This window comes from Drosophila yakuba, unplaced genomic scaffold, assembly GCF_016746365.2.
Source record: "Drosophila yakuba strain Tai18E2 unplaced genomic scaffold, Prin_Dyak_Tai18E2_2.1 Segkk50_quiver_pilon_scaf, whole genome shotgun sequence".
In the NCBI taxonomy this organism is placed as follows: Eukaryota; Metazoa; Arthropoda; class Insecta; order Diptera; family Drosophilidae; genus Drosophila; species Drosophila yakuba.
The window spans coordinates 1165352-1184969 of record NW_025048817.1 but is presented as its reverse complement, the minus strand read 5'-3'; the positions used below and the strand labels follow the sequence as shown (position 1 = coordinate 1184969).

The 19618-nt window shown below is 39.9% G+C and overlaps 1 protein-coding gene across 1 annotated transcript; it reads left to right on the top strand.

Annotated features, from left to right (window-relative positions):
* Positions 1-3317: 3317 nt before the first annotated feature.
* On the top strand, positions 3318-5837 carry LOC26534754. The gene is made up of 6 exons (XM_015189265.2): positions 3318-3545; positions 4541-4715; positions 4769-4826; positions 4881-5071; positions 5124-5222; positions 5330-5837. The coding sequence occupies exons 2-5, from the start codon at positions 4545-4547 to the stop codon at positions 5130-5132; spliced, it is 429 nt and encodes a 142-aa protein (XP_015044751.1). The 5' UTR covers positions 3318-3545; positions 4541-4544; the 3' UTR covers positions 5133-5222; positions 5330-5837.
* Positions 5838-19618: the final 13781 nt, after the last annotated feature.

Genomic DNA, 19618 nt, shown 5'->3' with positions numbered 1-19618 from the left:
ATTAAGCTCGGGCGCTGCATTTCGGCTGTCTGTCCCACCAATTGTCACTTCTTCGTTTTTCGGCAAAGACTCAACTTTTGAATTTGATATAGCTCTTGGTCGGCCCTAGCTGCCAGTATAATAAACAAAACAAACAGTATCGAAAATTTTCGACTATTTATTATTCGCAACAGCTATTGAAAAAGCTCAATAGCAAGTCGTCCTTCAAATTTTGGACAACACAAAAAACGCACACAAAAAACACATTAACAAACATGAACAAAATCTTTATACCCGTTACTCGTAGAGAAAAAAGGTATACTAGATTCGTTGAAAAGTATGTAACAGGCAGAAGGAAGCGTTTCCGACCATATAAAGTATATATATTCTTGATCAGGATCAGTAGCCGAGTCGATCTGGCCATGTCCGTCTGTCCGTCCGTCTGTCCGTCCGTCTGTCCGTCTGTCCGTCCGTATGAACGTCGAGATCTCAGGAACTACAAAAGCTAGAAAGTTGAGATTAAGTATACAGACTCCAGGGACATAGACGCAGCGCAAGTTTGTCGATTCAGGTTGCCACGCCCACTCTAACGCCCACAAACCGCCCAAAACTGCCACGCCCACATTTTTGAAAAATGTTTTAATACTTTTTCATTTTTGCATTGGTCTTGTAAATTTCTATCGATTTACAAAAAAACTTTTTGCCACGCCCACTCTAACGCCCACAAACCGCCCAAAGCTGCCACGCCCACACTTTTGAAAAATGTTTTGATATTTTTTCATTTTTGTATTAGTCTTGTAAATTTCTATCTATTTGCCAAAAAACTTTTGGCCACGCCCACTCTAACGCCCACAAACCGCCAAAAACTGTCCTTCACACTTACACTAGCTGAGTTACGGGTATCAGATAGTCGGGGAACTCGACTATAGCGTTCTCTCTTGTTTCATTTTTGTATTAGTCTTGTAAATTTCCTATCGACATGCCAAAAACTTTTTGCTACGCCCATTCTAACGCCTACAAACCGTCAAAAACTGTCAGTGTTGAAGTCCCTCCTTCGCACATCCAATAGCTGAGTAACAGTTATCAGATAGTCGGTGAACTCGACTATAGCGTTCTCTCTTGTTTTTCCACATTTTTGTGAAAATAGGCTAAACTACAAAAATTCTGGCACCCTCGCAAGTCAACAGAATCTTTCCCGCGGTTTTTAGTATCGCCCGTATGCAATCAAACAGCTGACTTTGAAAGGCTGCAAAAATTTCAAGGATGCATCAAGACAATTAAAATTTGTTTATTTATTTTAGTCAAAGTATTATATTTGACAACCTTATATATATTACTCAAATTTGGTGGCCCAATGTGCGCTAGTAAGAATAACTGTAATGTGTAAGGCATTAATCAATGGTAAATTGTCAGTCTTGGCATCATCAGCTTAAAGAGGAGAAGCAATACTAAATTGTGTTTCGGGGAATGCACGCAAACGTGCGTTTATATTGCCCAAGAAAAGCGGGTTGGCAAAACGAACAGATCTCTGAAGAAGACGACAAAGCGCAATTATCTACAGGACCAGGCAAACCTCATTCATTCCCGATGTTTTAGTATGAGGCAATATTTCATACGCCGACATAGCTCAATCAAATTAGCTCAACTTGTCTCAAATATGGCTAAGCAATCTCAGAGAAGATCAAAACCACTAAAAGACCTTGGCTTTAGGAATAAATTCCTGGCACTGGAAACGGCCATTCTGGAACGGCCATTCTAAACGCAAGAATGGACCAAAGTTTTAGATTAATTAAGGAGACTGTTGAGTCTAACCAAGCAGTTCGAGAATTGGTCCAGCTCCTCACATCACAGATGTTTCAACTTGTTAAAAGTATCTTGGAAGAATGCACATTTTGCGTGACGACCACTGAATGAAAATCTCTTTTAAAATGAATTCAGGCAGGCGTTCCTCAAGAAAGTGTTTTGAGGCCAACATTGTATTCAATTTTCACCCCAGATATGCCCACCCATACAGCCATTAACAGAACAAAGTCGAAATGATGTTCTAATTGCAACATATGCTGACGACATTGCAGTCTTAACAAGAAGCAGCTGCATTAGCTGCATGTCACCTCAGTTCAGCATGCATTTAAATCCAAGTTTGACAATTTGTACTGGCTGGTGGCACCTAGAAATAAACTGTCCTTGGAAAATAAAGTGCATATAAGCTCCTGTCCAGTTTAATGCTACCCAAGAGTACGGATTGCTTTCAAAATTCACCTGACAGAATTGGTATAAAAAGGTTCTGATTTCGAACGTGATCCCAAGGTCACATTAATAGGAGACAAAATCCAAGAGGTGACCAAAAAATACCAGGAGAGACTGGATTAACACCCAAACAGCTTAGCAAGGCGACTGGAAAACACAGCACTGCGAATGGCAGATCCCCGGACTATAACACGAAGAAGACTTAAACGTGTCCACCCTCAATAGTGCCAGACCGCGTTTAGACCTAAAATGTTTGAACAAAGTTCCCATTGATGTTATTTATGTTATCGATAATTATGTCAACACAATATAATCCTATATACTATAAATATCTAAATAGCAGTAAATAATTGTATACTAAAAATTTCTAACTAGATATAGCTGTCACATGAAGATTACAAAGAAGAGAGAACGCTATAGTCGAGTTTCCGACTATCTGAAAACCGTTACTCAGCTAGTAGAAGTGCGAAAGAGAGTTTGTGGGCGTTAGAGTGGGCGTGGCAAAAAGTTTTTTGGCAAATCGATAGAAATTTACAAATTAGGACTAATACAAAAATAAAAAAATATCAAAACTTTTTTAAAAAGTGTGGGCGTGGCAGTTTTAGGCGGTTTGTGGGCGTTAAAGCGGGCGTGGCAACATGAATCGACAATCTTGCGCTGCGTCTATGTCCCTGGAGTCTGTATGCTTAATCTCAACTTTGTAGCTTTTGTAGTTCCTGAGATCTCAGCGTTCATACGGACGGACAGACAGACGGACAGACAGACATGGCCAGATCGACTCGGCTATTGATCCTGATCAAGAATATATATACTTTATATGGTCGGAAACGCTTCTTTCTGCCTGTTACATACTATTTAACGAATCTAGTATACCCTTTTACTCTACGAACAACGGGTATAAAAACACGATAGAACTCTATAGTCGAGTTCCCCGACTATCTGATACCCGTTACTCAGCTGGTGGAAGTGCAAAGGAGAAATTTCCACACTGACAGTTATTGGCAGCTTAGAGTAGGCGTGGCAAAACTACAAGACTGCCAAAAATGTGAAAAAATATCAGCAACATTTTCAAAAGAGTGGGCGGGGAAGCTTTGTGCGGTTTGTGGGCGTTAGAGTGGGCGTGCCAACATGTCGTGTTCGGGAATTATTTTATTGGTGTTATTTGGGATATGTGAAATGAGTAACAATTTGTTTTTTTTTTTTGTGTCAATCCAAGTTGATGTTTTGATGTTTGTCGTAATTGCGTAATTTTGGATTTAAAAATTCTAAGTCGTAAAAGTCCATTTCTATGTCTTCTGTGTATTCAATAAATTGCATGAGTTAAGTGTGTGTCACTACTATTGCGGTTGTTTTTGTAAAGTCATTCAATTTATAAAGTGTATTTTTTTTTTTGGTTAATTTTAACCCTTTTATTTTTATCAAGTGTACCAAAAAGAACTTTAAAAGATAAACCTATTATGTCAAATACTCCACGTTTCAGCATATTTTGCGGATTAATATGCATATATGCCATTTAATTTTTTCATTAGTGTATTGTACACACTCCCATGTGTGTCTATAATTTTGTTATCAGATAATTTAAGATGACATCGATTTACGTTAAATTAATTCTTAGACAGTGATGTTATACACAAGCTTCCTGTGGAATTTTAACGGTATTAGTTTTCTTTTGTTTCTTAAATTGCGTTTTGTAATAATAATAATACCCCTTACTCGTAGAGTAAAAGGGTATACTAGATTCGTTGAAAAGTATGTAACACGCAGAAGGAAGCGTTTCCGACCATATAAAGTATATATATTCTTGATCAGGATCAATATCCGAGTGTTTTTGAGTGTCTAAAATTGGATGTCCAGCGTATAAGAAAATTTGAGCAGGTGTGTGTCCACTCGTGTCATGTTTAATTTCATGGTTGTATGGATGGTTCCTACTTTGTTTAATTTAACTTCTGCATCATCGGATTAATTTAATTTACTGATTTTTTCATTTATTGTCTTCTGTTGTCTCTCGACGACTGCTACACCGTTAAGTGGCACTTCGATTCCTTTTTTCTCAATCATCATTTTGGTGTTTTTATGTTCCGTTTTTGCTAAATTTCATATGTTGCATTCGTTTATTACACTCTGAATTAGTAGTTGGCTGTTTAGAACTAAGTAAATAAGATTAAATAATTTTGTCATTTTCTGTATACCTTACATTTTTTCTTCTCTTCACTAGTGATACTTTAAATCCTTTACAATGAAGCTTGATCTTCTAGCTTACTTTATCATTCTCTACGATGTGTCAAATTATATATATTTCTATACATTTTTACAGTTTAATGGCTCTATATTACTTAAATACAAATTCAAAGGAAATAAGTCTAATTACCCGATATCGAAGATCGTCAGATCTTAACCAGGCGAATACCATAGCGACCGAAGAATATGATTACGGGGACATTACTGGTTACGCTTATGAGGGTGCTCAGGCACCTAGAAATAATTTCATTGTAAGTTAATTCTATTATTCATTGTAAGGCATTCATCTATTTATCTCTTACAGCCTCCTGGTAAATTGAGCACCAAATTCAACTTAATTTTGAAGAAAAACTATAAAAATGGTATGTTCCAAGTTATAAATATCTTAACAATTTTTTTGTAAAAGCTCCTTTAAGGATATGATCATCCTCAAAGAGATTACATATCCGGATATGAGGGACATACGGAGCGTCATAATTCTTTAAGCGATTTCTCGAACCAGAAGAAAGAAATAAATTTCAAGGACATATCGGACATCGCACTTACAACGTTAGCATTTTTATCGTTCGGAATGTTTACTCTCCAAGTGCTTATGTGCATAGTTATGGTAACGTATTTTTTTTTAATGAAAAAACAATTTACTCGTTACCCAACTATAGAAAGTTTAAGTTAGATCGACTAATTTGGAGATCGACTCCTCTAGTGATCTTGATCTAAACAATATAAACAACAAGGGTTAATATCTCTTCCTTCAACTGGTAAGTTTTATAAAACTGATAAAAAAATTAATTTAATAGAAATAATATAAAAACAAAATATATCTTTAACTATGATCACTTACTGAATCTGTTCCTTTTAACGTCAGGAACTAAAAAGCTAGTGTTGGGACTGAGGTAGCCGAGAAGGATTCGACAGGAATTTGCGGTTGAGGAAATAGATTTTGTTCTTTGAAAAATATTGGCCCTGAAGATAAACATTATTCTGATACCGATGTTCATTGTGAGAAACATTTCTTTGGAAATCTCAAAGATGCAACTTTCCTTGTCCTTAGACACCAAAATGGAAATGGTCATATAAATCCTGTAACGGCAACTTATGCTTTTTAAATGCATATGAATTGTTCATATAAATAAATAAATAAATGCGCTGAAGTAGGTGCATTTTAATATCATCAAAATTACAGGTATTCTTTGACATATTATACATTTGTTAGGTACGGAATTCCATCCTGTTTTAATCAGATTGTATCAAGTCCCTACATTACATTACAAGATTAAATTGAAGGAACCATATCAACTGTGAGGAGTTAAAGCTCCGCACAGATGCAGATGGTGATCGCATGAGGAGGGCCGACCGTGGCCAGTTACGCAACAAGTCAACGCGTAGTAACGGCAGTGCAAAACCTAGGAGAAAGAGAGTTTGGACTCTAAAACTGGAGAAAGAGAGTTTGGAGACTCTGAGCATGGGAAAATAGAGTTTGAAGACTCTGAAACTGGAGAAAGAAAGTGTGGAGACTCTGAACCTATTAAAAGGAGAGTTTGGAGAGACAGAAGGTTTGAAGGTGAATAACGGTACAAGTTGCACTTTGGACCGGGCCAACGGTAAAATCCTGGACTTTGGATCCGGAGACTGGAGACTAAAGGGATGAACCGTTAAAGGAGGCCTATAAAAGCAGACCGAGCGCTGAAGGCTGGAGAGTCAAGGAGAACGAGTATACAAGTCAACAACATGAAGAAACGAAGTCAGCACAGGAGCTAAAGCCGTTGTAGTCAATAAGGAGCAAGATCGCTACGTCAAAACGTTCGGGACAAGGAAAGTCTCCGAATTGAGACGCAGGTAGCTGAGGTCCAATACGACGAAGCACGGGTAGTCCGGAAGCCTTCAACAGGCGAAGCCAAACCAATGAGGGCACAGAAAAGGCAACAGGAATTGTGGTGTAGACCCGGTCGACTGTGTCGGAGGCCGCGTACTTGAACCCGGCGATAGCCTGGTGTGTCCGTGGGATCCGAGCAGGCGTGGAACCGGCACCACTTCGGATAATCATATCGCATTGTAAAGCTAAGTACAAATAAATATCCAAGAAACGAAAACTGCAACTGTCATTACTGGTAAACGGGTGATCACGTTATAATATAAATTTTATGGGACGAACGCACAAAATCTACTGAGGTAGCCGCTAGTATTCCGTGGCGAGCAGACCAATAAAAAAATCAGTTCGTTATCTTAATGTACAAGGTTTATGGTTACAAAATGTACTGAATAACTACAACCACAAATTTTCGTCTCTCTAATTCTTATTTGGAAAGCATGTTCTTACCAAGGATTGATGCTGATTGAAAGAATCCATATTTTCAAGAAACATAAACCTGCATACGGAAACGGAAGCGGGGTAATGCCAACCGACAGAAAACTAAAATTAATCTGCGCTTACCGCTTAGCAGTTTAGATTAGGCTGTTCTGTGGAGACTATCACTGTGTTCAAGACTATCATTTTAAACATTATTTAGTATAATTTTATTTTTGGCTTAGATGATTTTATAATGATGACCTTTGTTGATAATTGCGTTTAAAGATTGCTAATTAGCTAAAACAGGATTCAATATTTTTATTGTATTAATTTTAATGAATATGAGATATTAGAATCTTTTTAGTTAGTGGGCTCTTGAATCAAGTTTTTGACAAATGAAGTAGAGGGTATCTCAGGATACACCGGTTATTGGTGCATATACGCCACTTGTCCCTCATTAAAAGGATTTAATATCCTTGTTGAATTTAACAAAATTTTGGTTGTAAAGGATCTTTTTAGTTTTTTACTCGTAGAGTATTTTCGTTGTAAAGTATGTAACAGGCAGAAGGAAGCGTTTTCGACTATATAAAGTATATATATTCTTGATCACTATCAAAAGCCGATCCGTTATGACCATGTCCGTCTGTCCACCCCGTATCTGCTGCCGTCAATGTTGCCACTGTGTAGGACTAGATTGCTATTTGATGTTGTTGTTTCCCCACTGCTAGACCACCTCATCTCACTGATTTCAGCTATTGCAATATCTCCGAACTGTGCCAATCTAGATGGTTCGCTCAGAGTCGTCATCGAGTTTGGGGGGCCGTTTATGTTTAATTCTATCGTTTCTGTTTCGGTAATCGGTTTAAGTTTTTCGACCGATCTGGTGATTGGACAGATGCGGCTTATCCCAGTGGCTGCACCTAACGTCATCGGGGAGTGACGTCTACGTTGACGTTGCTAGTCGTCCCGGTACCCGGCCGTGCTGGGTACTGTTGCTGTTCGCAGAACACAGGGTGCACTTGGTAACTATGTGGGGTACCCGTTTTGCTCCATATAGCGTGGAGAGGGGGTGGTGAAGTGGTTGGGCAAGAGCAAGCTGCCGAAGGTTGTTGTATTAGGCATTATGGAAGGAAGAATACTTTCTAAAAACTAGAAAAGTATCTTTTTGAGAGGAAAGTTTGTGTGCCATGCTCTCGTCATGGGTGGGGTTTGAACCCACGACCTCGTGTTTGACAGGTAGTTGCGCTATCCACTATACCACGAGGCCCCACAAGTATATAAGGTATATATATTCTTGATCAGGATCAATAGCCGAGTCGATCCGGCCATGTCCGTCTGTCCGTCCGTCTGTCTGTCCCTATGAACGTCGGGATCTCAGGGACTATAAAAGCTACAAAGTTGAGATTAGGCATGCAGACTCCAAAGACATAGACGCAGCGCAAGTTTGTTGATTCATGTTGCCACGCCCACTCTAACGCCCACAATCCACCCAAAATCGCAACGCCCACACTTTTGAAAGATGTTTTGATATTTTTATACCCGTTACTCGTAGAGTAAAAGGGTATACTAGATTCGTTGAAAAGTATGTAACAGGCAGAAGGAAGCGTTTCCGACCTTATAAAGTATATATATTCTTGATCAGGATCAATAGCCGAGTCGATATGACCATGTCCGTCTGTCCGTCTGTCTGTCCGTCCGTGTGATCTCAGGAACTACAAAAGCTAGAAAGTTGAGATTAAGCATACAAGTTAACAACTAAGAGTACCAACACTTTTGTCACCAATACACAAACACTAGTACTTCATATAAACAATGCCGACGCGCCCCAACCGAGTTCAGCGCTCCGCGCTACGAACGGTCAGCAACAGCAAACGGACACCCCTTATCCGAGGTACCGAGCTATGTTGCATAAATGCTGAGTCGGCTTGCCGACCATGGGTTTATGGCGTGATGCGTTGGAGCCAGAGTAGATCCACACTTTCATATTCTTTTGTATTCAGTCTTAAGCCAGAGCTTTAATAAAGAGCAGCTATTCACTCCGGCACGCAGCCGTAAAATATCATTTTATTATTTGAATACTCTCGCTGAGCCAAAAGGCCAGCGATCGACAAAGAGGGCAAAGTCACGCCCTCCAACCTAAACTTCGTAAGAAGATATAAATCCCTGGTGGCAGCATCGTACCGGATCCCACGGGAAGGAATATCCGCACGACGGAGGAACATGTTAATTGGCGCCCAACGTACATTTAGTACCCGCACCTAATAATATCTTAACATAACAACGTAGTTAAGAGTACAGGCCATGTAAGTTTGATTAGTGAAGTCACTCGGCAACCTAAGGAATTTTGTGTGGAATATTAAATAAATAAAAAAGCTAACAGCCCTTTTTTGCATGCTTTTAGGGAGCATTATTTTCCACAGCATACTTTTACCAACAGAAAAATCTGTAGCATACCCCAAACGTAAATTATACTTTACTTTACCTCGACCCATTGATTTTACACAGCCTACTTTTTACAAGAGTAAATTCTGTCGCATACCCCAAGTTACTTTTACCAAACGTAAATTCTACTTTACTTTACTTTGAGCTATTGCCCAAAGAAATTAATAAGGAATAAATATTTCTTCTGTGCAGACCTTTTCTTTGTCGTTTTTAGGGGAAACACCTTTTTCCCTTTGTGTCGCCTTATATTTCTCGCGCGTGCAAATATCACGCCTCGCATAGCCGATCGACCGTGCTCGGAAAGAATTAATTTGCATGGTGTCAACCAATGGTAAATGAGTTGGACGTCATATAGAAACATAAAAGTCGAAGACGTTAGTGACGACGAGTTTAGTTCAGAGCCAGTAGGTTTTTGTCCGAATACTACAAGTAGCACTGCAGCCATGGACGCCGCACAGCTACAAGCTTTTATAGCTGGAGCTGTTAGCCAGGCTTTGGCTGAACAAGAACACAGACTAAAGCAGGACTTCCAGGCACAATTAGATGAGGTTAAACAGCAGATGCAAAACTTGCGTGTAGAAGCACCACAGGTAGAGGCATACAAAAAAATAATCCCAAACCCTGACGTACGGTGCGAGGTCAAGCTTGACATTGTGAAGACCTTGCCAGACTTTTCGGGGGAACAGGACGACTATGTGTCATGGCGGCAGTCAGCCGTAGACGCATACGAAATCTTCAAACGGTATGACGGTAGCGAGGCACATTACCAAGCTGTCTCGATTATCAGGAACAAAGTTAGGGGGCCAGCGAGAGGGCTACTAGTTGCCCATAACACAGTCCTAAATTTCGATGCCATTATTGCTCGACTGGATTGTACCTACGCGGACAAAACGTCGCTGCGCGTGCTTAGGCAGGGACTCGAAATAGTTAGGCAAGGAGAGCTTAACCTAATGGAATATTACGACGATGTAAAGAAACGATTGACGTTAATAACAAACAAGATCGTTATGACTCACGAACCGGACAGTACGATTCTGTTTAATAATGAAGTTAGAGAGGATGCTCTCCACGCATTTATTGCCGGTCTTAGGAAACCCTTGAGGGCCATAGTCTTGCCGGCGCAGCCCAAGGATTTCCCCTCAGCTTTAGCTTTGGCTAGGGAGTCCGAGGCTACCATAGAACGCACAAACTTTGCCAATACATATGCAAAGGTTTTAGAGGACAAGGCAACCACCTATGAGCACCGAAAGGATCGAAACCGCTCAAAGGAGCCGCATGGAAAATATAGCAGGGCCGAGGACGGCCTAGGGAAAAACCCTCATTTTTACAAGAAGCAGGGTAAACAAAATAATTTTGCCCAGAATAATAACAGCTATCAGAATCAAGCACCTGAGCCTATGGAGTTAGGCTCCACTGTAACCCAACATAGGCAACCGACCTCCTTTGGAAACGGTCAGCCTACAAACGCCAAGGCCGAGAGTACTCGAGGCCACGTCAATGACCACGTCAAGCATATAGATTGGGTTTTAAAAAGCCTGTGCAATGCTAATATGAAGGTATCCAGCGAAAAGACACACTTCTTTAAGCAGAGTGTTGAATATCTGGGATTTATTGTTACCAATGGAGGTGTAAAAACCGACCCAGAAAAAGTAAAGGCCATAAAGGAATATCCAGAGCCTACAAATTTGTATGAGCTAAGGTCATTTTTGGGTCTGGCCAGTTATTACCGTTGCTTCGTGAAGGACTTTGCGGCGATCGCGGGGCCCTTGACAGACTTGCTGAAAGGAGTAAACGGCTCAATCAGCAAACACATGTCCAAGAAAACACCTATTGAGTTTAGTAATTTGCAGAGAGATGCATTTGAGAGGCTGAAAAACATCTTGGCTTCTGAAGATGTAATGCTCAGATACCCCGATTTCAAGAAGCCATTCGATCTGACGACGGATGCCTCTGCAAACGGTATTGGTGCGGTTTTATCGCAAGATAAAAGACCCATCACTATGATCTCTAGGACCCTGAAAGAAAGCGAGTCGCACTACGCCACAAATGAAAGAGAATTGTTGGCCATAGTGTGGGCCTTGGGCAAGTTACAACACTACCTCTACGGCACTCGCGATATAAATATTTATACGGACCATCAGCCGCTGACATTCGCGGTGTCCGATCGGAATCCGAATCCGAGATCATAACGCAAAAATCCACTACAAACCAGGTAAAGATAACCATGTGGCTGACGCTCTTTCTAGGCAGAACATTATGGCCCTACAAAATGAGCCTCAGTCAGACGCTGCGACTATCCACAGCGAACTGTCATTGACCTACACGGTCGAAATGACAGACCAACCGGTGAACTGCTTCAGAAATCAGATTGTTATAGAAGAAGCACGTTTCCGACTGAAACGAAGCTTGGTGTTGTTTCGTAGTAAAACTCGCCACCTTATCAATTTCGCCGACAAAAGCACCATTTTGGAAATGCTGAAGGAGGTCGTAAACCCCGAAGTCGTGAATGCGATACACTGCGATCTGCCCACCCTGGCAAGTTTTCAACATGATTTAATTTCTCATTTCCCAGCTACGCAGTTCCGATACTGTAAGAATATGGTTATAGACGTTACGAATAGAAACAAGAGAGAACGCTATAGTCGAGTTCCCCGACTATCTGATACCCGTTACTCAGCTAGTGTAAGTGCGAAGGACAGTTTTTGGCGGTTTGTGGGCGTTAGAGTGGGCGTGGCCAAAAGTTTTTTGGCAAATAGATAGAAATTTACAAGACTAATACCAAACTGAAAAAATATCAAAACATTTTTCAAAAGTGTGGGCGTTGCAGCTTTGGGCGGTTTGTGGGCGTTAGAGTGGGCGTGGCCAAAAGTTTTTTGGCAAATAGATAGAAATTTACAAGACTAATACAAAAATGAAAAAATATCAAAACATTTTTCAAAAGTGTGGGCGTGGCAGCTTTGGGCGGTTTGTGGGCGTTAGAGTGGGCGTGGCAAAAAGTTTTTTTGCAAATCGATAGAAATTTACAAGACCAATGCAAAAATGAAAAAGTATTAAAACATTTTTCAAAAATGTGGGCGTGGCAGTTTTGGGCGGTTTGTGGGCGTTAGAGTGGGCGTGGCAACCTGAATCGACAAACTTGCGCTGCGTCTATGTCCCTGGAGTCTTTATACTTAATCTCAACTTTCTAGCTTTTGTACTTCCTGAGATCTCGACGTTCATACGGACAGACGGACAGACAGACGGACGGACAGACGGAAATTGTCACGACAGAACATAATCGTGCACACAGGGCGGCTCAGGAGAATACCAAGCAAGTCCTCCGCGATTACTATTTCCCCAAAATGAGCAGCCTAGCAAAGGAAGTGGTTGCAAATTGCAAAATATGCACCAAAGCCAAATACGACAGGCATCCTAAAAAACAAGAGCTCGGGGAAACACCCACCAGGCTATACCGGCGAAATGTTGCACATCGATATCTTCTCAACTGATAAGAAGCAATTCTTAACATGTGTTGACAAGTTCTCGAAATTTGCAATAGTGCAACCAGTGCTGTCCAGAACAATAGTTGACGTCACGGGGCCCCTGCTTCAACTCGTAAATTTGTTTCCCAAAATCAAAATGATATATTGCGACAATGAAGCCGCCTTCAATTCGGAGACTATCATCTCCTTTCTTAAAAACAACTACCACATAGACATTGTAAATGCGGCCCCGCTGCATAGCCTGTCAAACGGTCAAGTGGAACGATTCCACAGTACCTTGACAGAAATAGCCAGGTGTCTTAAGTTAGACAAAAAAATCAGCGATACGACAGAATTAATATTGAGGGGAACAAAAGAGTATAATAAGACCCTACATTCTGTCACTCAGAAGAGACCAGTCGAGATTCTCCACACGGGTTCTGATGATCGCTGCCTAGGCATAAAAGACAGGCTGGTAAAGGCCCAGCAAAACAACATCGAAAGATGCAACCCAGCTAGGCAAAACCGTGTTTTTGAGGTAGGAGAAGAAGTGTTTGTCAAAAACAATAAAAGGTTAGGAAATAAGCTAACCCCGTTATGCACAGAACAAAAGGTGCAAGCAGACCTGGGAACGTCTGTTCTCATTAAGGGGAGGGTGGTCCACAAGGACAACCTCAAATAAAATTCCCACTTTTATTTGCCTATTCCTAGTAGTAAGCCAGATTTAAGTATTTGTGCCGTGGTCTCATTCTACGTTTGGTTTGCAGGTTCGCCATCATAACACTCATCACCCTGGCAGTGGCAAGTGCTCGGATTACCGACTTTTCCCACGCCAAATACATTCCCGTCGTAGATGGAGATGTATTGGTGTTCGAGCATCGTAATTGCCTGAGGCATTCGAGCAACCTGTCTGATTATATTTACATGGTAGATGAAACAAAGAAATTGTCCGCTTCCTTTCCACAATCGCATATGCGCAAGTTGTTAGACGTGGATACAGATCACATTATAAACTTGTTGTCCGTTTTAAAAATACACCACCGTATCGCTAGAAGCTTAGACTTTTTAGGTACAGCTCTTAAGGTAGTTGCAGGAACTCCCGACGCCTCAGATTTTCTAAAGATCAAAATGACCGAAGCCCAGCTAATAGATTCCAACTCCAGGCAAATTAATATAAATTCCGAAACCCAAATACAAATAAACAAACTGACCGACACCGTGAACAAAATTATTAAAGCCCGACACAACGACTTGGTCGACACCCCGCATTTGTATGAGGCATTACTAGCGAGAAATAGAATGCTGACAACAGAGATCCAAAATTTAATTCTCACAATCACATTGGCTAAAGCTAACATAGTAAATCCCACAATCCTTAATCATGCCGATTTGAGCTCATTAATTGAACAAGACACTCCAATAGTTAGCTTATTAGAAGCCTCTAAGATTAGGGTTTTTCAGTCCGACAGCATTATTCACATACTTATAGCCTATCCTAGGGTGAAGGTCAGATGTAAGAAGGTTCTCGTACCCCGTATCACACTATCAGACAATCCTGCGACTCGATGAAGACACCTTAGCAGAGTGCGAGGAAGACACCTTTTCGCTCACCGAGTGCATGGAAACCACTCACAGCACTTTCTGCGAGCGATCCCGACGCGAAACCCGCGCCCGCTCACTCCATGCGGGAAATACAGCCCAATTCCACACGCAATCCAGTCACCTTAGGGCAGTAATGCCTATAGATGACGGCATAGTTATCATCAATGAGGCAACAGCTCGCATCAGCACGGACGGCGGTCCAGATCTGGAACACATCTTGTGACATTCGAACGATCAGCTACCATCAACGGAACGGAGTTCGTAAACTTCCGGAAAACAATAGACAAGCAGCCTGGCGTAGCAAGATCGCCGCTACTGAACATCGTCGGCCATGACCAGGCACTGAGCATGCCCTTGCTACACCGCATGAACAACGATAACCTGCGCTTTATCCAAGGGTTCAAAGACGAGGTTGACGCCGCGGGCCCCCCCAAACTTTGGTTCGCGGCTGGAGTAGTCATTAACATTGGTCTGATTGGTTCACTCATCCTTTTTCTGGCATTAAGGAGAAGGCGAGCCTCCGCTGAGATTCAACAAACCATCGATAAACTCAATATAACCGAGGACGGTCATAATCTTAGAGGGGGAGTAGTTAACAACTAAGAGTACCAACACTTTTGTCACCAATACACAAACACTAGTACTTCATATAAACAATGCTGACGCGCCCCAACCGAGTTCAGCGCTCCGCGCTACGAACGGTCAGCAACAGCAAACGGACACCCCTTATCCGGGGTACCGAGCTATGTTGCATAAATGCTGAGTCGGCTTGCCGACCATGGGTTTATGGCGTGATGCATTGGAGCCAGAGTAGATCCACACTTTCATATTCTTTTGTATTCAGTCTTAAGCCAGAGCTTTAATAAAGAGCAGCTATTCACTCCGGCACGCAGCCGTAAAATATAATTTTATTATTTGAATACTCTCGCTGAGCCAAAAGGCCAGCGATCGACAAAGAGGGCAAAGTCACGCCCTCCAACCTAAACTTCGTAAGAAGATATAAATCCCTGGTGGCAGCATCGTACCGGATCCCACGGGAAGGAATATCCGCACGTCAGGAGGCCATAGGACCAACCACGACGGTGGAACATATTAATTTACAGACTCCAGAGACATAGACGCAGCGCAAGTTTGTCGATTCATGTTGCCACGCCCACTCTAACGCCCACAAACCGCTCAAAACTGCCACGCCCACACTTTTGAAAAATGTTTTGATATTTTTTCATTTTTGTATTGGTCTTGTAAATTTCTATCGATTTGCCAAAAAACTTTTTGCCACGCCCACTCTAACGCCCACAAACCGCCCAAAGCTGCTACGCCCACACTTTTGAAAAATGTTTTGAAATTTTTTCATTTTTGTATTGGTCTTGTAAATTTCTATCGATTTGCCAAAAAACTTTTTGCCACGCCTACTCTAACGCCCACAAACCGCCCAAAGCTGCTACTCCCACACTTTTGAAAAATGTTTTGATATTTTTCAATTTTTGTATTAGTCTTGTAAATTTCTATCGATTTGCAAAAAAACTTTCTGCCACGCCCACTATAACGCCTACAAACCGCCAAAAACTGTGTTTAAGACTCTCCTTCTCCCTTCCACTAGCTGAGTAACGGGTATCAGATAGTCGGGGAACTCGACTATAGCGTTCTCTCTTATTCATTTTTGTATTAGTCTTCTAAATTTCTATCGATTATCCAAAAAACTTTTTGCCACGCCCACAAAGCACCAGAAACTGTAAGTGTTGAAGACTTTTCTTTTTTGAGAAGTATGGGGTTAATACTATTCGTTGAGCTGTATCTAATGTAGTAAATTATGACGTTTATAATAAAGATATTTGTAAATACATATATACAATATTTGTTTATAATTAAATATTAATTTTTTCTTTGAATCGTTTTCTTTGAAACTACTTGAACGTTGGTCATAAATGTTGGGTATTAGAAACTGGTATACTTCCCTTTTAGAAAATCCATACTAACGGGTATAAGTTACTTGTGGAGTAATAGGATATACTAGATTCGTTAAAAAGTCTGCTAAAGGCCGAAGGAAGCGTTTCCGACCATGCCTTCTGCATACATATGTATATGTATATGGAACTATATGTATATAGAATAAGTACTGTATGTACGGGTCAGCTCAGCCCAAGATGAGCGCACAAGAAACATTCGAATAAAGTAACTCTAACTGAGTAGACGCTCTTACTCTACAACACCGAACCTTCTTTGGAATCCTTTCGAACATTATATGGCGACCGTGACGGGACACAAAAACCTCAGGACATCAGGACTTGAGAATAAGTCTCGCCTCCGCCTGACAGCAAATGCCTTGCCACCTTGCCAACCAAATCGCCGATAAAATTTGTGTAAAAATAATAACAACAACACAAAATAATTGATGGCAGAGGAGGTACAATTCTCAAACGCGCAGCCCACGATACAAAGAGACTTGCCAACGTTAAAAGAAGCTCTACAGCCAAACCCTGCAGATGGACCACGCCCACTCACAATAGCTGAGTACCGGGCAAGGCAGGAAAGGAAGGAACCAAAGAAGCACAAATGCTCCGGAAAAAGCTAAAGCTACTACTGGTCAAGGAAATGACCCAGTTGGCCAGAGACGAGACGTCCCAGCGGGCTGCATAAGTAAATGCCAATGACCCAATTTGCCTTAGTTTTAATTTCTAAATCCAAGTCGAGGCGGAAAACCGCTGCTTGAAAAACACTAATATCTGTTAGGCTTTTTACTAACAATGCGGTTGGACAATTTTTTTATTATTGAATTAAATATGTGAGCCAACAACATTTATTAACAACTAATATTTCCACGTCGTAAATGACAAAATATAACAATTCTTAATTCTTAAACGTATAAATTTTTATTTTTGATTTCCTAGAAGAAGAAAATATAGAAATAGAAATGATGAGAAAAACTCATAAATAGAAAATCTCACTTTTTCCTTAAAAAAACGTTTTATTGAATATAAACTAAAAAAAGGGATGACTTAGCGATTCTAGTGAGACAAAAGACAATATTGCCAACGTAGTTAATAACGTAAAAATTATAGATCACATAGACGATATAAATGCGTTGTGGATCTTATTGCTGATTACAATAGTGCTAATTCTACAATTTCTGCTTACAATTTATGTTAAGCATAACAAAATCATCAAAAAACGTTATATGAATAGGGCAAATCGTTTAGACCAGATTGAACAAAAATAGAGTAGAAGAAAGCTTCATAAAATCTTTTTTTTTACGACAAGCATGGAATGGAGCGAAATAGCGATACAAATAGACGAATTTCGCTACAGGTTTGATAAGTCTTATAAATTTATCAATAGAGATGCAGTAATAAAATCTGAAACTATGAAAAATCATATAGAGATAGTAGTAGAAGAATATAATAATATAGTTACATTAGTAAATAAATATGCAAATAGACTCACATCTGAACATAATAACAAATGTTTGAGGGTTATAAAAACACAAGATTAAATAATATCAATAAAAGAAGGCATATTCTGATAGATGTACCAGAAAGTCTAAGTCAATTGATTAAATTTAACGCAGACCAGTTCAAAGAACTAGACGAATATTTACAATCAGGCGGCGCTGAGTCCGATAGGGAAATTGAAACACTAGATAGAAACAAGCGACCGAATTGAATTAAAATCTGAAACAATAACAATTTCTGAAATGGCACAGACATTGACAGACTTTGTCAGGCTAGCCACATTTCTGATACCAGAGTTTGATGGTAAACCAGAAAATCTACAAAGTTTTTTGGATGTTCTAAGTCTATTAGACAGCTTAAAGAGCACACATGAAACGACTGCGATAAGCCTTATAAAAACTAAACTTAAAGGCCATGTAAGAAACCTTATAAGTAATGAGCAGACAATTGCTGCAATCATTACCCAACTGTCAAGTGCAGTAAAAGGAGAATCGGTAGAAGTGATATCTGCCAAGCTAATCCATCTACAACAGAGAAATAAAACGGCTAACCAATACACCCAAGAGGTGGAGAAACTGACGAAGGCCCTTGAAGGTGCCTATATCAAGGAAGATCTCAGCCAGTCCTTAGCAAATAAATACAGCACTACAACAGCTGTAAAAGCAATGATACAGAATTGCTCCATTGATAAGGTAAAACTTACTTACACTTGCACATTCACAAACATGAATGATGCCATCTCCAAATTTGTAAACAGTTGCACAGAGATAACAGTACAAACAGAAAAAATAATAAACATCGAAGGAACAACCTTAATAGAACTCCAATCAACAAAATATACTATTCCATATGAATTACATTTGGTAGACCCAAATTTTGCAATACCATGTGATTGAATAATAGGCATTGATTTTATAAAGAAATTCAATTGTCAACTAGATTTCAAACCAAGTGAAGACTGGATTAAATTTAGACCCCAAAATTTAAATTATCCAATATATGTTCCGATAACATATAGCGCTGGCAACAATACAGTTCTTCTGCCAGCCAGATTACAAGTTATTCGAAAAATAGACATTAATACTGTAAATGATTACATATTTGTTCCTAATCAGGGGATTTCTGTTGCAAATACAATAGCAGCATCCAAACATGTATACATTCGACTTCTAAATACAACTAATTCCGACCAATTGGTCAAAGTAAACAAAATCCAATATGAAAATTTAAAATATTATGGCATTTATAACACCAACACTGAAAATATTTAAAATTCAATTTAAAAATCATTTAACTGAATTTTGCACACAGTATAGTGATGTGTTCGGATTGGAAACCGAACCAATATCAACAAACAATTAAAACTTAAAGATGATGAACCTATTTATATAAGAAACTACAGAAGCCCGCATAGCCATATTGAAAAAATTCAAAAACAAGTAGGGAAATTAATTAGCGACAAAATCGTCGAACCGTCTGTATCTCTTGTTAGTTCCGAAAAAATCATTACCAAATTCACAAGAGAAGAAATGGAGATTAGTAATTGACTATCGTCAGATAAATAAAAAACTACTTTCTGACAAGTTTCCACTTTCTAGAATTGATGACATTTTAGATCAACTAGGTCGAGCTAAATACTTTTCATGCCTTGACTTGATGTCAGGTTTCCACCAAATAGAACTTGAGGAAAACTCAAGGAATATAACATCTTTTTCAACGAGCAATGGCTCATATCGCTTCACGCAATTACCATTTGGTCTTAAAATAGAACCAAATTCATTTCAGAGGATGATGACTATATCATTCTCGGGTTTAGAACCCTCTTAGGCATTCTTTTATATGAATGACTTAATGGTGATAGGATGTTCCGAAAAACACATGATTAAAAACTTAACTGACGATTTTAATGTATG